This window comes from Artibeus jamaicensis, unplaced genomic scaffold, assembly GCF_021234435.1.
Source record: "Artibeus jamaicensis isolate MK-2021 breed Jamaican fruit bat unplaced genomic scaffold, CSHL_Jam_final contig_548, whole genome shotgun sequence".
NCBI classification, from domain to species: domain Eukaryota; kingdom Metazoa; phylum Chordata; class Mammalia; order Chiroptera; family Phyllostomidae; genus Artibeus; species Artibeus jamaicensis.
In genome coordinates this window covers 19,963,157-19,983,544 of record NW_026521883.1, presented here as the reverse complement: position 1 = coordinate 19,983,544, position 20,388 = coordinate 19,963,157, and the positions used below count along the sequence as shown (strand labels likewise).

General features: G+C 37.3%; 1 protein-coding gene across 2 annotated transcripts in view; it reads left to right on the top strand.

Annotated features, from left to right (window-relative positions):
* Positions 1-20,388, top strand: part of SCG3 (secretogranin III) — a 37,821-nt gene that overhangs the window by 944 nt on the left and 16,489 nt on the right. For both annotated transcript variants that reach the window (XM_037143032.2, XM_037143033.2), the window contains exons 2-10: positions 102-154; positions 649-694; positions 790-1,005; positions 6,950-7,092; positions 7,858-8,007; positions 10,443-10,620; positions 12,941-13,057; positions 16,224-16,307; positions 17,042-17,173. In XM_037143032.2, coding sequence (XP_036998927.1) covers positions 102-154; positions 649-694; positions 790-1,005; positions 6,950-7,092; positions 7,858-8,007; positions 10,443-10,620; positions 12,941-13,057; positions 16,224-16,307; positions 17,042-17,173 — 1,119 coding nt within the window. The remainder of the gene's footprint in view (positions 1-101; positions 155-648; positions 695-789; positions 1,006-6,949; positions 7,093-7,857; positions 8,008-10,442; positions 10,621-12,940; positions 13,058-16,223; positions 16,308-17,041; positions 17,174-20,388) is intronic.

The window sequence follows — 20,388 nt, the reverse complement described above, 5'->3', positions numbered from 1 at the left end:
TCTTTTAATATTTGTTTTTCTTTATGAAAATTTTATTTCATAGGAGACATATTGTGTCTTTCCGATGCACAGTTAAATTTATATTTATGTGTTTATTCTAGACAAGCCTGTGCATAATAGAGAATTAAGTGCAGAAAGACCTCTGAATGAACAGGTAAGTCAAAAATAAAATTATAAATACTATTTCTATTTATTTGAGTTACTATAATTTAATGTAATTATGCTGTGACATTTTAGCCATTTTTAATTCACAAACTTCAGGAGATTAATGATAAATTGACAGAAACTAGGATGAGAAATGTAATTTTCATAATATCTTTGTAGTATCTATCTGTATTATAGACTTGACTGTATAATAACTCAGTGAGGTCCGCATCACATCTACTCTATTGTAAGACTGCTTAATATATCAGGGAATTTACCTTTTACCAATATTGTAGGGGAAGAGGATTAATAGTTATAGACCATCTGCCCTTTTTTATCTCATTTAATCCTTATGATAGTACTTTGATATAAAATTATTACCTATTGTTTACAAACAAGAAAACTAAATCCCATGGACATTAAATCATTTAATCATATTAGTCATACTTGGTAAGTGCTGGAGCAATGATTTAAAACCAAGTCTATCTCCTGTTTGTTTCACAGATTGCTGAAGCAGAAGCAGACAAGATTAAACAAACATACCCTCCAGGTAAAAAGAAAGTATATTGATATTAATTTACATGATGTAGGCTATGAAAATCTTAACTAAAATGAATGTTTTGGGTTTGGGGGCTTTTCTTTCAGAAAACAAGCCAAGTGAGAGCAATTATTCCTTTGTTGATAACTTGAACCTGCTAAAGGCAATAACAGAAAAAGAAAAAATTGAGAAGGAAAGACAATCCATAAGAAGCTCCCCATATGATAATAAATTGAACATGGAAGATGTTGATTCAACCAAAAATCGAAGACTAATTGATGATTATGATTCTACTAAGAGTGGACTGGATCAGAAATTCCAAGGTAAATGAGGAAAATAATTGCTACCTGTTCTGTCTAATTTGGAGTTTCCAATTATGGGCTAGGAGAAAGTGCTATATCTTTTAAAAATATACGCATAATCCTCTATTAGTCAGGTCCAAAACTGAAAAAAAGCCCAAGTTTACTGACAGTATATAAAGCCCCACACTTCTCCAAGGAGGACATACAGAATATCCAGAGACACATGAAGAGATGCTCAATATTGTTAGCTATCAGAGAGATGCAAATTAAAACCACAATGAGATACCACTTTACACCAGTTAGAATGGCTATCATAAACAAAGCAACAAACAACAAATGTTGGAGAGGTTGTGGGGAAAAGGGGTCCTTAGTTCACTGTTGGTGGGATTGCAGACTGGTACAACCATTATGGAAAACAGTATGGAATTTTCTCAGAAAAATAAAAATCAACCTGCCTTTTGACCCAGCAATTCTACTGCTAGGATTATATCCTAAGAATCCTAAAACATCAATTTCAAAGAACCTATGCACCACAATGTTCATAGCAGCACAATTTACAATAGCCAAGAGTTGGAAGCAATCTAGGTGCCTATCAGTAAATGAATGGATCAAAAAATTGTGGTACATATGCACAATGGAATTCTATGCAGCAGAGAGAAAGAAGGAGCTACTACCCTTTGCAACAACATGGATGGAACTGGAAAGCATTATGCTGAGTGAAATAGGCCAGGTGTTGAAAGACAAATACCATATGATCTCACCTTTAACAGGAAGCTAAACAACAAAACAAACAAGCAAGCAGAATAAAAACAAAGACACTGAAATAGAGAACAAGGGGACAGTGACCAGAGGGGAGAGGGAAGGGAATTTAAGGGGGGAAAAGGGGAGGGACTTGGAGGAACAAATAGGAAGGACACAAGGACGAGAACTAAGGGGGGTAGAAATGGGAGGGAGGTGGGGAGCACAGGGCGGGGGGGGGGTGCCAGGATGGGAGAAATAGACAAAAGAAAACTGTACTTGAAAAATAACTAAATAAAAATTTTTTCATGCAAAAAATAAAAAATAAAATAAATAAAGCCCCAGCTCCACAGAAGTCCAAATTCTATTTTTTCATTAAAGGGCCCTTTACTGATGCTTTGAAAAAAATTAAATTTATCTATATTTATGCTATTTAATATTTAATATTTTAACTATTGTGCCAACAAAATATTATAATTCTCAAGTGATTGAATCAACAAAATACCCACTTCCCAAAGGTGAAATATCTACTACTCCCTTTTCGAGGTTCTCTTTCTAGCTATTAGTCTTTCTCCCTAGGTCATTCTAACCTTTTCATGGCTTCAGTTACCATCTATATCCTGCTGTCATATACCACTAGTATAGACTTTTCTGAGCTATAGATAGATAGATAGATACATACACACATACATATATACATACATATATATATATACAGATACATACACTGAGGTCTGTCCAGAAAGAGTGCAGCCATTGTTAATATAATGAGAATGCTTTGTGTGACATTGATGAAAGCTGGCAGCCAAAGAGAGTGGACCAGAATGCTCATGTGTAAACAATGACAACTTCACTGTAGTAGTCAGTGGGTGCCGTAGACACCACTGAGCAAGCATATGAACCAGTGGCCATCACATTCAAAATGATGGAGCAAGTAGAGCAAAAAATCTGCATCACATTTTGAATTACTTTGAACATTCCTCTGTGGAAGCTATTCAGATTGTTCAGAAGGCCACAGCTATGGCCAGTTGGTGACTGAGAGCTTTATCATTACAACACACCTGCTCCTGCATCATATTTCCTACAGAGTTTTTGACAAAACATCAAATTACCCAGGTGATGTTGCACAAACCGTTCTTGTGATGGCAACAATGGCTGGACTTTTTCTGGACAGACCTCAGCTACGTAGACACATATGTCAGTCTGCTTACTTAATAACATGCCTTAGAAATCTCAGAAGCAGCTCAAACTTAACGTGGCCAAGATTAATCTCATATCTGTATACCTTACAACCTAGCCCTCTTTCTCTAAGAAAGACACTACTACTGTGCAATTGTTCTTTTTATTTTAAAAATTTTATTTATTTATTCTCAGAGATAGGAGGAGGGAGGGAGAAAGAGAAGGAGAGAAACATTGCTGTGAAAGAGAAACATTGATCAATTGCTTCTTACAGGCATCCTGATCAGGAACCAAACCCCACAACCTGGGCATGTGCTCTGATTGGGAATCAAACCAGTGACCTTTTGTTTTGTGGCATGATACCTAACCAACTGAGCCACACCAGTCAGGGCAATGCAGTTTTTCAAGGCAGAAATCTAGAAATCAAACTATTTCTCTTTTTCCTCACCTTTCAAATTATAATCCACCAATCTTATCAATTTCACATCCTGTATCTGCCAAATTTTTTCTCTATTTCTGTTATTTAATATTCATTGTATTTTGCCAATTACCATTTAGCCCCCTTATATCCCCTGCCCCCACAATCACCACACTGTTGTCCATGTCCATGACACCTTTTACCTTTTTGCTCCATCCCTCCACACTTTAACCTCCCCTCTACTAGCTGTCATCTTGCTGTCCATCTATGAGTCTGTCCCAGTTTTCCTTGTTAGTTCAGTTTGTTCATTAGGTTCTACATATGAGTGAAATCATATGGTATTTGTCTTTTTCTGACTGGCTTATTTCACTTAGCATAATGTTCTCCAGGTCCATCGAGACTGTCTCAAAAGAGTAAATTTTTTCTTTTTTTATGGGTGAGTAGTATTCCATAATGTAAATGTCCCATAGTTGTTTTATCCATTCATCTACTGATGGACACTTAGGCTCCTTCCATATCCTAGCAATTGTAATAATGCTGCAGTGAACAGAGGCATACTCACATTCTTTCAAATTAGTGTTTTGGGTTCTTTGGGCTATATTCCCAGAAGTAGGATCTTTGGGTCAAAAGGCAAATCTGTTTTTAATTTCTTGAGGTATCTCCGTATTTCTACCATGGCTACATCAATCTGAATTCCAACCAAGAGTGCAGGATCTCTATTGTGTTCCATTGATCTATGTGTCTGTTTTTGTGCCAGTGTCATGTTGTTTTGACTACGATGGCCCTGTAGTGTAGTAATACTATACTATCCTGTATTATAGGGCACTTTCACATCTTTAGGAAACCGCCAAATGGGCTACAGGGCCCATTACTTCTCCTTTTCAGTGTGTTCTACTGTATGTGAGTTTCAGGATATTTTCCAATTTTCTTTCATGAAGTAGTGCTTTTAGGCTTCTGTGTATATTCACCAAACAAATGTTCATTGATCGTTTACTATGCACCAGACTAAGAACTAAATAGTGATTTTCAACCTTTTTCATCTCATGGCACACATAAACTAATTACTAAAATTCTGCAGCAGACCCAAAAATAGGTTATATTTTTTGTCCATCTGACAAGAAAAAATAAGTATAACTTTGATTCATTTATACCCAATGGCTATTGTTGTGTTAGCTGTTGTCATTTTTTTAATTTGACAGTCTAAGGGAAAGGAGGTCAGTGCCCCTGTCTAAATAATCAGGTATTGCATGTTTTAAAAATTCTTGTGGGACACCAGTTGAAAATCATTGAACTAGACAACAAGCTCTGTGCAATTAGGGACCATGCCTAAACTATTCATCACTCTGTTTCTGGTTTTGGCCCACATTAAGACTTTTATAAAAATGCATTGAGCAAGTGAATATTAAGTGCCATATTAGATGCTGGAGATTCAAAATGTAACTGGGCAAAACAAAACCAGGCAGAACATGGTCCTTTTATATTAACTTAGAATGTTATAGCTGCTTTAAAAAAAGTTATAAATGTTGGACTCATGTTTGGCTTCCCCTTGATGGTCTGTATGGGAGGGAGTACTATCCCTTCATGAGTTTTGGTGAGATCATTCTGAGTAATTCTGTCCATTTTAGAGCAGCCAGGGGAAGTCAGGAGAAGGCAAGGAGCAAGGTCCAAGTGCTCAATTATTAACCTCATCTAGCAGAGCTCTGCTAGGGGAGGCCTAAGCTCCTGGCTCAAGCAATACAGCAGTGCAGCAGAGGAAAGAGGCTATTTCTTGAGTGTTGCTAATGATCTCCCTGATGAGAAGTAAATGAACTGAAGAACAGTCATCTCAGTTTTTTATTTTCCTTCCCACTTATCCCTCAGGATCACGATTGAAAAAGGAAGACTATTGGTAGTCTTTCTTTTTCAGATCCTGAGGGATAAGTGGAAAGGAAAATGAATTCTTTCACCTCTTCATAGAACTGGGCAGTTTCTGCTCCACTATTTCCCAAGAGTCTGGCCTACAACCCACAAATGGAAAAAGGCAGACCTAACTGATAATGGGTCTCTGCTCCTGAAAAACAAATAAACAAGCAAACAAACAAAAACAGATGACGAACCCAATTTTCAGTCAGCCAGGAGGGAAACTGATTTTATGGAATCTTTGTTAGGGCTTTTGTGTTCATGGGTCACTCAGGTTCACAGGGCTCAAAGGGATCAGAGTCCATGGGGTAGTTAACAGCTCAGCTGTCCCATACACTGCCAGAAAATGCCCAGTCCTCTGGGCATAATCCCCCTGCTTGTTTTCCTCAGCTTCTTTCCAAACAAGAAAATAGTCTGCCTGAGACTTCATATACTTTCATCTCCATAAAATCTGGACAGACCAAGGACAAAATTGCTTGCTCAAGTCCCCAGAAACCATGGAAGAAAAGGGCAGCATTAGAATAGAAATACTAGGTTCTTCCTTCTTTAAGTGAATATGGTCAAAATTATTTGGGCAGAATTTGGCCAGGGATTCAATGTTTATTTTCTCTAGAAGATAATTATAGTTCCTTGATTGCAGGTACAAATGCACTATTTGTTATTAATATGACAGTAACTTTCACATACTACTTTGCAATTGAAAAGGTGCCTTTACATCTTATTTTATCTCATCCTCACTAACCCATGAAATAGATACTCTTATTATATTCTTCTACAGTGATTCAATGATACATAGATAACAAGATGAATCACTGGGGCTAAAATTCTCATTTTTCCAATCTGCCTAGAGGTGGCAAGCGCAGTTAAATGCCCCACAAACTTGCATATATGAATACACTGCTCCATGTGATATAGATTGGAAAAGCAAACAAACAAGCAAACTCCTGGGAGTTGTCCATGGATGAGGTACAATGCTTCCTGTCACCAACCCTATCACATCCGCCCTTTTCTGAAGTGCTGCTGCTAGAAATATTCCCAGGAAAACCAAGGATATATATCTGCAATATTCTCTGCAGAGATTTATGCAGGTTTACATACTGCTTTGTGCAAATCTGTTGTCACACTTTAAAAGTTTATATTCTAGGCACATAAAATAAGTTCTCTATTCTCTGAAGAAAGAGGCTTGTTACATTAAGCTGCTTTAGATAAAGGCACTCTGGCACATGTTCACTTAGAAGTAAACACGTATTCCAGGTAAGTCATAAAGACTTCAGTACAGACTCTCTGATTCTGAGTGTGAAGCAAGTTCCCTCACTCTCAGCCCAGAAATTTGCCTGCAGATGAAGTACTTGTGTGGATAGTACTAATTTACTCCTTGCATGGAAATGGAATGTCATTATACAATATATAGAAGGGTGCTATAAACAATATGGTATATTAGATAAGTATGGCATACTATAAAAATAAAAAGTATAATATTGTTTGTATTATTAGTAATATTGACTTCAGATTTCCCTGCCTCTCATAATCATGTAAGAGGCTCTCAGAATTTCCGATGTCATCCTAGTTCTTCACTTGAAGTCAAACTTTATTTCAAACCAAGCACCACTCTAAATATATTCTAAACATATCTAAGTATACAAGAGCAAGGTATAGATTAGAAATTTCATATGACCCAAGAAATAGATCTGTGTTTTCACCGTGGTGTGAAATTGTGATTGCTCTGCCCAGATGATCCAGATGGCCTTCACCAGCTAGACGGAACTCCTTTAACCGCTGAAGACATCGTCCAGAAAATTGCTACCAGGATTTACGAGGAAAATGACAGAGGAGTATTTGACAAGATCGTCTCTAAACTCCTGAATCTTGGCCTAGTGAGTCGTATGCATGAGAATAAACCAAATTCGTAATACAGTTTGGAGTATGCTATGAAGCCAAGTCATTTGATTCAAATAGCCAAATGTTTCTAATGCATCTCCTTTATGCTAGGCACTGTTCTTTCCCTCTAGAAATTTGTAGTCTATCAGAGGAATTAGACAAGTACACACACTCATATAATGGAAGCTGCATAAGAACCAGAAGATCAGTTTAGTTTGCCAGAGGATGGATTGTGTCCAGTTGAGCTATAAGGAAAAGCTTCAGAGGAGGAGGTGTTTGAAGTGATCTTAAAAGGATGGTTGGGATTTAACCAGCTTAAGTAAAAGACATTGTGAGGTGAGAAGGAAATCACAGGAACAAAGGCATGCTGTGTTTGGGAAACTAAGCAATCCAATTGGAGCCTGTTTCAGCTTGGCTTTGGCTGCCCAGCCCTACACGGCCCTGGCAGGCTTTAGTAGGGTGCCAGTTTTGTAGGTTTCCAGGTTACCTGACTTGCAGCTGAGGATTAAGAGATAATGATCAAGATGTGTCTCAAAATAGATGTTCTGTGGGTTTCAACAGACAAGCCTGACTACTTGTACCATGAGCCCAAGACACTTCTTCCCAGGAGTGTCGGTCAGTCACTGTGAAGACCTACCTGTGTGGAGGCATAAACAAGGGTTATCCAGAAGAGGGATAAGATACGCTTGTCTTCTAAAAATGTATTCAACTACAGTTTAGTCTAGATTTTTTTTACCGTATGTTTTCACTCTTTATAACAGATCACAGAAAGCCAGGCACATACACTGGAAGATGAGGTAGCAGAGGTTTTACAAAAATTAATCTCTAAGGAAGCCAACAATTATGAAGAGAAAACCAATAAACCCACAGGCAAGACTGAGAGTCAGCCTGGAAAAATACCAGAGAAAGTGGTATGTATATGTGAATGTGCATGAATATGCTATGTACATATGTATGCATGCATATGCATGGCCATGAATTTGTCTGTAAACTCATATTTGTATATAATTAATACAATCTGTATATAATTAGTACCTCACTCAGAGACAAAGAAGATTTGGGGTATGTGACATTTTTAGCCAACTTAAATATTCATGAAATACCAATAAGTTAAAAGATATAAATGAACTCTACTCTGAAAATAATTTAGAGATATGTATGATATTATATTAAAAGTAAAGGTTACATCTTATACCCCACAGTGTAATAACGTGATATCATATAAAATGGATATTTCACATAACTACTTGTATAATCCTGGTGTAATAATGTTAAAGATTTCCAAGCTCTTTGGGTATTCAACTCCTGTTCACTGTGGATATCATTATATGCACCCCCAAATTTTAAAAAAAAGTTAGAACTCAGGTTGATTTGAGCTTCTGCCATACCAGCATTTATATTCCCCAGAGGTACTTGCCTGATGCTGCCTCTGCTCTACCCTGTGCTCTCTCACCTTCTCCTTCCTTCTTTCATTGGTTCAGAGCTCCGCCTGTCATCCTTTCTTTACGTAGACCAGTCATTCATTCTTCCTTTTCCTTGCTGGATCCATTTGCTCTGAAATCTTTGTCTCTTCCTTGAATTCTCTTTAAAACTCTAGATGGAGCTAGTGATAGAAAGGTATCAAACTCCCAACCCCTTCTTTGATTTTTCTCCCCCAGAGCATGCACACTCCATGGCTTGTTATCCCCTTCAACATCCTATCCCAAATACAAGGAAAACGACTATATAAGCTTATAGACCCCTGCTTTAGAGGAGGCTAGAACACATAAAATGCAAAGAAGAGGTTGTCTAAAACCTCTCCTTTGTTATCTCTACCTCCAATCCCCATGAGCTGCCATCTTTTTAAACAGTTTTTGAAGATCTACCCACTGTAAAAATCTTTATAGCTTTGTCAAAGAACTTACAACTTTTACTCATGCTTACCAGTCTGAACTGAAACTGACATAATAATTTTCACTATTTTGTACTCCAATTATATACTCATTTCCAGTCTCTAAAATGTCCATATTCTTCACTTGTTCACTCATGTTATCTAAATGCATTAATGCAAATAAAATGCAGGTGAAATATTCTTTAATAAATATTTATTGTGGTAACAACTATGTACAAGCACTGGGAATATAATGCCTATTTAAAAAGACATAATCCCTGCTCTCAAGAAGCTTAAGATCTAATGGAAGAGGTAGATGGTCTTCAAATAGTCATGTACTTTAATTACAAGCACATTAAGTGCTCTGAGGAAAGAAACATGGTTCTATGAGTCCTTATAAAAAAAAAAAAGGAACCTGTCCTGGCCTTAGGCTCAGGGAAGGCTTTCCTGAGGAAGTGAGCTGAAAACTGAGGGCTGAATGAGTCAACTTGTGACCAGGAGAGGCACATGTAAAGAAGGGTGCGTGGAGTATCCAAGTAACTAAGACAAGTTTATTGTGGCTGGTACATTGAGTGAGAGCAATGAGAGATGAGACTGGGAGGTAGACCCAGGCCAGGCCAGGCCAGGCAGGGTCTTATGAACCAGGAATGGATTCTGATCTTTATCATAATGATGGAAAAACACTAAAGGATTATAAGCAAAGGAGTTACATGATTAGTTTTTTTAAAAGACAACTCTGGATACAGATGTAGAAAATACAGTGTCAGGAATAGATTGGAGGTAGGTGGTATAGCCGATAAAAGGTAAGAGATAAAGGCAACTTGGACTAGAGTTGGGTAAGGAGAAAAGAAGAAATGTACAAATTTGGGATAAAATTTGAAAGTATGGGCGAAACGCTACTGATGGATTGAATAGAAGAAAAGTAAGAGAAAGAAGAAAAAAAAAGCTTATACATTTCTGTCTAGTTCACCGAATGGAGAATGGATCATTAATATGACAACCCCAGACATGGATCAGGTCTAGGTAAAGAGTCTTGTGCACCCCTCTAGATGGTCCTTAAAATGTTACCCAGAAACTTCCATGGTGGGACTGCTCTACTAGAGTTAGGTATTCTGATGAGATTTCCTATACCTTGCACCATCTTTCTTAGTAAGAGTCTCTGAACTCAAATCTCCCTGGCCTCATCCCAGCTTGGTGAAAGGCAGTTTTAGCAGGAGACACTCATGAGAACTGATGGAGGGAAACTCGGTCAGAGCAGAAACCTAGAAATTCCCTATTTCTCTCCTGAGTAGTATCCAGGGTCTTCAGTCTCTAAGTCCCAATGACTTTTTCATGTTTCTAGTTTGATCCTGCAGGACAGGCAGAGGAGGAGGTGTTCCTACAGTCAAGGGCACAATAGAGGAAAGAACCCAGCTGGAGTGTCATTCGTTCTAACAAAATGTGTTTTTTTTATTGATTTTTAAATTCCCACTGGAGACTCCAATGGCGGCAATTCAAGATGGTTTTGCTAATGGAGAAAATGATGAAACTGTATCTAACACCTTAACCTTGACAAATGGCTTAGAAAGGAGAACTAAAACCTACGGTGAAGACAACTTTGAAGAACTGCAATATTTCCCAAACTTCTATGCACTGCTGAAAAGCATTGATTCAGGTAAAAACTGTTTTCTGACCATGTGGAACAGAAACAATAATTCCAGGAAATGTGTGGGTGGCTTTCTCTTCCTGTTTTCAGAATCCAGATGAAATCCTCGATGACATATTGTGGCCTAGGGGACAATATTTCACATACATGTTTTCTAAAGTATACGAGTCATGGAAATATTGAGGAGAGGGTAATCAGGAAAGGTGGAGTTTCTGGACAATTGAACCCTCTTGTTGATAGACGGCTCATGTATTTGCTCAGCAAACAGTGACTGAGCACCTGCTGCAGTTGTGGTACTGGAGCGAACCTGGTGCAGGTGGGAGGTGAATTGGGGCCCCTGTCTGACTCAGTTCTACCCCAGCTCTTACTACAAATATTTTTAAAGCTTGTATTCATTTCCTCTTAGTGGGAACAGTTTGTGGACCATAACTGATTATTTTTTAATGATTCAGAATTTTGCTTTTTGGATATTTTTAGCTTCACCTTTCGAATGAGTCACAGTGAAATAAACATTGGACTAAAGGAGGTCAGGAGCCCAAAACACACTTGAAAAATGATATGTTTTTTAAAAACAAAGTCCTTAATGTGTCTTGCTCTTTTCTCTTCTATGTCTACCAAAATGAGTTCACTGAAGACTTCAGTTACTGTTTACTTGTGGTTGATCTATGAGGAGGACACCCTGGGGCAAAGTTTCTGTTGTCAACACTGTCCACACAGATGGCCTGCACTGCCTCAATGGCTCTTTCTCTTCCTAGTCAAAGATTCAGGCTTGGACTGAACATTTGTAATAAAGATTTCTGTAAATGTAACAATATTTTCCCAAGAAGTGACCTTAGAGTGAACTTTCATTACTAGACAACATCCTTTGTCTTTAAATTCCAGACAGTGGCCTAATGGCCCAGCCCCTCTGCTGGTGTCTGCAAGGTTGGTAATCCTGAGGGTCTGCTCTGAGCCATCTTGCCCCATTAGCTGGCAGATGCCCAGTTCAGAACCTCTGTCATCCTGCTTTTCTCTCTCCCAACCTTGTGACTTTTATGGTATTTTAAAGATTCTGTTGTATGGAGTGGTCCTCATTTTATTTGTTTTTAATCTTTCAGGTTCTTTGACCCCATTCCATATTGCCTTTATCTCTGTAGACTTTTAATTTAAATACTTACACTGAGGTCTTTGATAGTACCTGTCTTTCTCACTCAAGGTCTGAACCGATTGAGAAATAATAAAGCAGGTAGAAAACCAAAATATCTCTGATACTGATAAAGATGAGGCTGTAGAATATAGCCTCGTTTGAGAGCCCACAGTGGGCTTACTAGCTCTCACTCCTCAGTCTAGCTCTTGAAACAGCCAATTCCAGGGATAATGAGAGTCTGCAGATCTGGTGCTTTTCTCAGGCCCCTGCCTCCCACTGTTTCAAGGGAGCAGAAAAAAGAAAGATGTCCAATCTCCATTGGTAGAGAAATGTAGACTGATGTCTATTAGCTACTATCCTCAAGTGCGGGGAGGATGAAAAGATGGGGGAAAGGCTAGAATGAGTAGATAAAATCCTTCCGAGCAGCTAAAAGAACAGGGAAAATGAACTCTCTAGCATTATAATTTTTCTGTTCTTCAAAAATAGAAATATATTTTTTCTGCTTTTAGAGTTAATACATCTACTGAACTCCTATGGAATCATTGGCCATCTTGTCACATCAAGATGCAGGACAGTATGTCAAATATGAAGAGTTCCCAAGAAACTCTTGCTAGTGGTTACCCACGGGGCGTGGGAGCCCCAAGGTGGAGGAGAATGTTACTTTGACTCTTATTTACTACTGTACCATTGAAATATTTTTAGTGTACACATATATTCTTTCAAATGAAATACAGTGTAGAAAGCAATATATACTACTGTTAGAAATAAACTTTACATTTAAAAAATAAATATACATATATGTGTTTATTTAAAATATTAAGCTTGATTATTGAAGGCAGGCTGTTCTTGCCCTCACACATGTACAGCCTGAGTGGAGGAAAGTTGCTGGGCCACTGATCTGACGTTCCTTTCAAGTTCACGTTGTCTCCGGTCATAAACTGTCTCCATCACCGACTCCATTAATAAAGCATTTCAGATTCAAGTAAATCTTTTTGGAGGAGTTATAGTTGTCCAGAAAAGTTTAGTATACCTGTACATGGCCCCAATCAAGTCTTAGGCTTTTTGTACATTAAATACAAGGGGTTTTAAGAATAAATGTAGGGAGAAATATTTCAACAAAATGCTGTACTTCATCAACTTACATTGAAAGGTGAAGCTATACTCCACTAGTTTTTTAAAAAATAATTTTGTCTTTTTATATAGAAAAAGAGGCCAAAGAGAAAGAAACACTGATTACTATCATGAAAACACTGATTGACTTTGTGAAGATGATGGTCAAGTATGGCACTATATCTCCAGAAGAAGGGGTTTCCTACCTGGGTGAGAGTCTGTCTGTTTTGTTTTTACTGTTTTAGTTTTCATCATCCAAAGGGAGGTAGGGATTTGGCAGTAATTACTTCAGTAATCTGATCATTTACGCCAAAATACCCCGAATCATCTGGGTAACCGGAAGTGCCCAGTTTGATAATACAAATAAAATCAACCGAAAGTTTTCAGCTTTAATCTTTATTGATCCAATTTGAATACAAACATTTCATACTTGTTATATTTTGTCTTGCTAATATTTTCTAATAATCTCTATGTCAGATGATTTTATTAAAATTGCACTTTTTTTTCAATTGTATTTGAATGTCGGGACTAAGAGTCTTGATTTTAACCAGTGAGGTCTGAATGTGATAAGGAGGAAAGAACACTGGACTGGGCACCAGAGGTTCTGTCTGAGACCAGCTTTGTCATGTGGATGAAGGCCAGTGCCTCAGTTTCTGCGTCAGTAATGGCCTTTGTTACTGCAGCAGGGCCAGTAAACTCCTGCCCGTGACCAACTCTGGTGCATCGCCTATTTTTGTATAGCACACAAGCAAAGAACAGCTTTTACATTTTCAAGCAGTTGAAAAAAGTCAAAACAAGAATAGTATTTTGTGACACAAGAAAATGATGTAACACTCATGTTTTAGTGTTAGTAAATGAAGTTTTATCGCAACGTAGCCATTCACGCTTGTTTCAGTATCCACGGCTGCTTTTGTGGTACAGTGGAAGAGTTGAATAGTTGAGAACATGTGTCCTGAAAAGTCAAAAACCTTTACTATCTGGCCCTCCACAGAAAACATTTTTCTATCCTTGATTGCTGAAACTTTATAAGTAAGCTTGGATGTTTTTTGATACTGCATGTAAGTTGTTGTTTTGACGTCTTTTATTTTCCTGCGTGGTTTAGTTAATCAACAAATACCACTCACCCCCGATGTCCTTTGGGCAAGATGCCTCCACAGTCCTTTGGTCTCTGGTGAGGGAGGGAGAAATAAACAGAAGAGAACATCTCACGGGACAAAGTAATCTAGAATTATTCTGTATAAACTCTATTTTTCCTACTTAAAAAGAGTTTTACTATTTTTTTCTGATTATAAAAGAGCATATTTAATTTTAAAAAATCATTCAATGCAAAAAAGGAAATAAAAAAAATCACTCAATTGCATCAACAATGTTACATTTTGGTTCATGTTTTTCCAGATATTCTAAGTGTGTGCAGGCACACGTGTATACCTAGGTCGTTTCTTCTTTACTTTTGTTTGATGAAAAATGGATTCATGTTACACACAATGCTTTGTGGCCTACTTACTCAATTAACAGTAGATCAAAGACATTGTTTCGAACCAGTTCATTGTTTCATACCAATACTCTATGACTTAGAACTTCCACGTTCTAGTCATTTATCCTATGGAAATAAATTAGAGATGCCAAAAGGCTTACATACAAGGTGGGTATTCCCACTACTGTTTATGGCCGTGCCATGCAGTACAGCAGCCATTAACCACAGGTTACTATTAAAATTGTAAGTAATCAAAATTAAACAAAATTTAAAATCCAGTTTTTCATTTACACTAGGAGCATTTTAAGTGCCCAGTTGCCACATGTACCTGGTGGCTATATGTTGAACAATAAAAAACTATTTCCATCATTGCAGAAAGTTCTATTGGACGTCATTGGTTTATAGGAACAAAACAATGGAAATAACCTAAATACTCCATAAGAAGGAACATCTAAAATAAATTATTTAGTTACTCTTATTTAGACTATTTAAACTTTACTTTTTAATGTTTGTTTTAAATGTTTACTTTTAAGTGTTTTTAATAATTGTATGTTTATTACATATACAATATAAATGTTGTTTATAAGGATTAATGACAGGAGTAAATGTTCATGATACACAGTTGAATACTTAAAACCATTTAAAATGTGACCTTAACCTTGGTGGTAAAAAAATGAATGTATGTACAGAAAATTGAAAGGAAATATACCAACATATTACCTAAAATAAAACAATGCATCTTCTCAAAACAGTCATGGTATAGGATGGAAGGAGAAGTTACTTAGGGAGAAATAACACAAGGTAATAATGGATTTTCTATCTATTAATTGCAAATAAATGCTTGTGTGCAAATAGCAAAAAAGCCCAGCCCTATTAGTGAGATGAATATGTGGCTGGTTGAATAACTGAATATAAAGAGTGTGAATTTTAATGTATTGTCTACCCTGAGGTGGTTACAGTCTAGACTCAGGTCTAGTAACATCTATATGATATTACTACAAAGGGCAAAGTTGGAACAAAGACAAGGATACAGATTTAATCTTGATAGGAATAGGGAAATTCTTAAGACCACCTAAGACTACCTAACAATAGAACTGGCTGCCTCATTAATGAATGAGAACCCTAAATGATGGAAATCCAACTTTTTGGCTTAAACAAAAAGAAAATTTAATTATTTCGTGTAACTGAAAAGTCCAGGGTTAGGGATGGTCTGGCTTCAGGTTGTAAAGTCCACCAACAGTGTGAGGAGTCTATCCCTCTCCATCTCACAGCTCTGACTTTCCATATGTTAAATTATTCCAGACAAGCTATTTCCTTATAGGAAAAAGATGGCTAGCATGACCCTCACATCCTTGCAGTACAACAATTCTACAGGAAGAGAACCTCTTTCTTCCAAAAGTTCTAGTACTGAATCTCATTGGCCTGACTTGAGTCAGTTTATTCTCCTTAAACCAATCACTTCAGCCCAGGGGATGGAAGACACTGAGGAGCCAGGTATGGCTAATTCAGCCCCGACTTGAGCCAAATGTGCTGAGAATGGGAGAGGTCTGGGCTCTCCAAAGGAAAATCAAGGTGTAGTTACCAGAAGGTGTTGAAGAGGCCAAAACCACAGGTGTCCACTAGAAGTTTCAACCCTGGGCATGTTCTAGCAGTGGCCACAAAAATATGGAAAGAACTTCTGCAGTTAAATGAGTAGGAGCCTTAACTTGAGGATGTCAAGTAATATTCTTTTTAGAGTCTATGATTCCTAGAAATAAAATCTATGTCAAAGCTTCTTACTGGCAGTGTTAATATTGTGGAATTGCTATTGTGATATTTCTGGTGAAATTTAAACATTTCTAGTATAAGTTCAATATTATCTTTCAGAAACTAAAATTATATTTCTTCCCCTCCTCCCTCCAGAAAACTTGGATGAAACGATTGCTCTTCAGACCAAGAACAAGCTAGAAAAAAATTTTACTGACAATATAAGCAGGCTTTTCCCAGGTATGACTTATTTAATGATTTTTTCTAGCTTTTAGCACAACAACCCTTTTGAGTGATAAGTAATGAACTTCAATAAGCATTAATAAAGAATTATAGACTTTTAAAAGTTTTAAAATCTGACATCCAGTCATAGGCTTAAGTAGCTACAACCTTGGTTAGTCTAGTCTCAGCACAGAAATCTGGTCCCAAAAAGCACTGAAAATCACTGTACACCCTGACTGAAGGTTCTCAGGATGTGGCCAAAGGCCCAAACAGCTGCTATAGTCCTAAATATTAGGTGCTTCTCTGAGGAATAAACCGTTCTTTAAAAAATACAACATAAAGGAGAGATTGGGCAACTATAGACTTATTTTCATTTGGAATCGAGACTCAAATTTACTCTGGGGCCTAACATATCCCACTTGATTGCCTATATTAATTAAAGTAAGGAAAATAATCTACACTCTAATGACACAGTGTGGTAGAAGAGAAAAAGCACTAAACCAAAATTCAGAAAGTCAGTGGGTTGGCCAGCTCTTCTGTTAATTCAGTGGATGACCTTGACCTTTCTCACCTCTGGGCATCAGTTTCCTCTTCTGTGAAATGGGAGGAGGGAGTTGGAGTAAATAATCACTAAGATCTCTTTCAGCTCAAAATTTTTTTCTGTACCTTTTCAATAAAGTTTATTTCTACATTAGGAATTAACTAATAGATACAGAGTAGGGTTCTAACATCTGTGCGCAATCTGATTCCAGCGCCATCTGTGCAGAGTCATGAAGAAACAGATAGTACCAAGCAAGAAGCAGCCAAAATGGAAAAGGAATATGGAACCTTGAAGGATTCCACAAAAGATGATAACCCAGGAGGAAAAACAGATGAGCCCAAAGGTATGGAATTGACAGTGGAATTGGGAAGCAAAAACTTTCGCCACCCCTAGAAGGGTGTTCCAAAAGTCAAATCCCACCAAATCAGATAAATTAACACCATCTTTATAGAAAAGATTGAGCATGTGATATCTTTACTTGAATAGCAATTTAAAAAATGTTTTTGAGTCTCCTGGGATGGCAAATTGGTTTTATCCTTTCAATGGTCTTCAGTGTCCAATGCACAGCTGTGCTTGGGGAGGAATACTCATGATCATCTGTGCATTGTTCACTGTCCAGTTTATGATCTCAGGAATTTATTAAGCAGTATTTCTTTAAATTCAATTGCTGACACTTCTCAAATAGTCACATACTACTTATTCAACAAAGCCATCAAAATTTATGGATTTAACACAGAAAAATTTTAAATTGTTTATAGTGATTACAATCTGACTCTTTTAAACATTTGATTAAAACTCATAGTCAAATCTATTGGAGTTCCTTAAATAAACTAAATACCTTAAAAGGCAAAAAACCACATTCAACTAATTCAATCATTTAAAATCCTGTTTTATCTTTATTCTTACCTATTTCTGAGGTCCAGTTTTTTACTCTGTCTTAGTAAGCACACCTGATACAAAATTTACATCTTCCTAGCATTTTAAAAACTTTACCAGACCCTGAAAGAAAAGACCCTGGGAGGCTGCAAGTTCCACGTTGTTAACCCTTTGATTTCAGGTCAGGATACAGGGTACTATGGTTGCATAGTCCAGTGGTTCAAGTGCCATTTACTACAGTGTTCTAGTTAGATCATGGAAAATTTACAACCCTATCTCTCAGATATTTTCTTCTGAAATTCAGGGGTTTTTTTTATCAGAAATTGTGAACACATGGCATGAGCCTGCCTCATTTTTCTGTCACTATGATATATTGACCTCTTTGGTGTAATTGGAACTTTACTTATGTCTTAGTGTCTCATTAGTAGGGTCATCTAGAGATTATTCCCCATGAGGGCTGAGGGAGTGGGTCCTTGTGCTCTATTGGGGAGTGGGCATGGCATTCAGCTAATTTATCATCTGAAAACACAGCATTGGGTTCTCCTTTTATTGTTTATTATGTATGATATAATCATTCTTGAACTGATGAACTTTGCTTGTTCCTTGCTGTAGTATGACATGAGGTCACAGAGCCAATCGTGTTCACAGGATAGCTTCTAATTTTGAACCAACTGCTCAGCCCACTTACAGTGACCAATCTTTTCTGCTCATGTGATAGAAACAGGTTCTCATTCATACTTGACAGAACCATGCTTAACATTGGTTGTGTATTAAATAGAAAAGAAAGAGATTAGCTATGGAGTCAATACCTTGTAACTTAATAAAAGCAATAAAATGATAATTTTGGTTTTATATCCCTACTACCTTTAATTCTTTATGTTAACTCTTTCCATTTTTGTATGTTGTTCTAAATGGTGATGATGATGACTTTATTCTGACATGGGTATATCTTGGGCAGTAGGAGTCCTGTTCCCAAGTTTGTCTTTTGTTCTTTTATCACTGATCAGTGGTTTTCTAAATCATCTTTGCTCTCTGGCAACGATAGGATATTCTAGACCAATTCTGAATTTTCCTGTCCCAAAACTTGGCATCAATTCTCCTTCAAAGAGTTTTGATTCATTTATAGAGACCTGAACCTGGGTTATGTGGGTTCAAATGAGTAGTGATGTTGGCCAAAGCCAATGCTTTGATTTCGCTTATTTTAGGACTTTTTGAGACAGGGCTGAAAAAGAAATTTTTCTTAGTATATCAAGTTTATACTGATTTTTCTTATCTTATAAAGTTTTATGTTATTGTACCCTCCTTTGCTCTGGCATGGGTTTCAAAGACATTCACAATTTTCTCCTATGCCAACATAGCTGACACACCAAGTTGAATGGTTTGGTAGTGGCCTATGTTAAGAAAGGTTATGATGTTGCTTCTGGGCTCAGGAGGAAAGAGTATTGGAATGATTGATTAATAATGTTTGTCATGGGCAGTGGAAGGGGATTGGTGAGATATGTGCCCTGTTTGTTGACTCTGTAGACCAGACACGCAGTCTCGATGCTTCTACTCAACCCTAGACCCACTCTGGATTGGTGATAAACTTTAATATCTTTTTTTTGAAACTGTGGTAAAATACATACAACATGCATTTTACCATCATAACCACTTTAAGCATACAGTTCAGTGGCATAAAGTAAATTTGTACTGTTGTGCTACCATCAGCTTCATCCATTTCAGAACTCTTTTCAGGCAAAACAGAAATTCCACTCATTTCCCCTCCTTCCCCAGCCCCTGGCAACTACCATTCTACTTTCCATCTCGGAGTTTGACTAATTAGGTACATCATGTAAGTGGAATCTTACAGTATTTGTCCTTTTGTGGCTGGCTTATTTCATTTTGCATAATGTCCTCAGGTCTCATCTATATTGTGGCAAATGTCTGAATTTCCTTCCTGTTTAAGGCTGTGTGATATTTCATTGAATGTATATATATTTTATTTATCCATCTGTTTGTCTATGGACACTTGGGTTGCTTCTACCTTCACAACATTATTGTGAATAATGTTGCTGTGAATATGGATGTACAAATATCTCCTTGAGATCCTACATTCAATTTTGGAAGAAATATTCCAGAAGTGAATTACCAAATCATATGACAATTTATTTTTAATCTTTTAAGGAAATCTGTACTGTTTCTGTAGCAACTGCACCCTTTTATATTTCCATCATCAATGTGCAAGTGATCTAATTTCTCTACATCTTCATCAACACTTTTATTTTCTATTTTTTCATGGTAGCTATCTTAATGGGTATGATGTGGAAGATGAGTGGTACCTCTCAAACTTCTGAGAGGTAGCTAACCAGGAAGAGAGTGGTCCTTTGGCCTGAAACAGAGAGCCAGAAACTGGGTAGCAAAAAATGCTACATCTCATTCCAACAGAAACCCAGTATACCTGAATCATCTCCCCTGAAAGCAACCCATATGTAACGAATGTATTTCCCTAGAACACAGCAAACAGTCATTTAGGTCCTTTAACTTGCTGAGACTGTGTGTCCAGGGCCTAAGACAACACCTTATAGCACTGTGCAAATATCTCTAGAAATGGATGCTGACAGGCCTCTTTGCTTGTTTTAGGAAAATATTATGCTAAAAAGGAACATCCCGCAGTTGATTCTTGATAGTCTATTATGCCTGTTT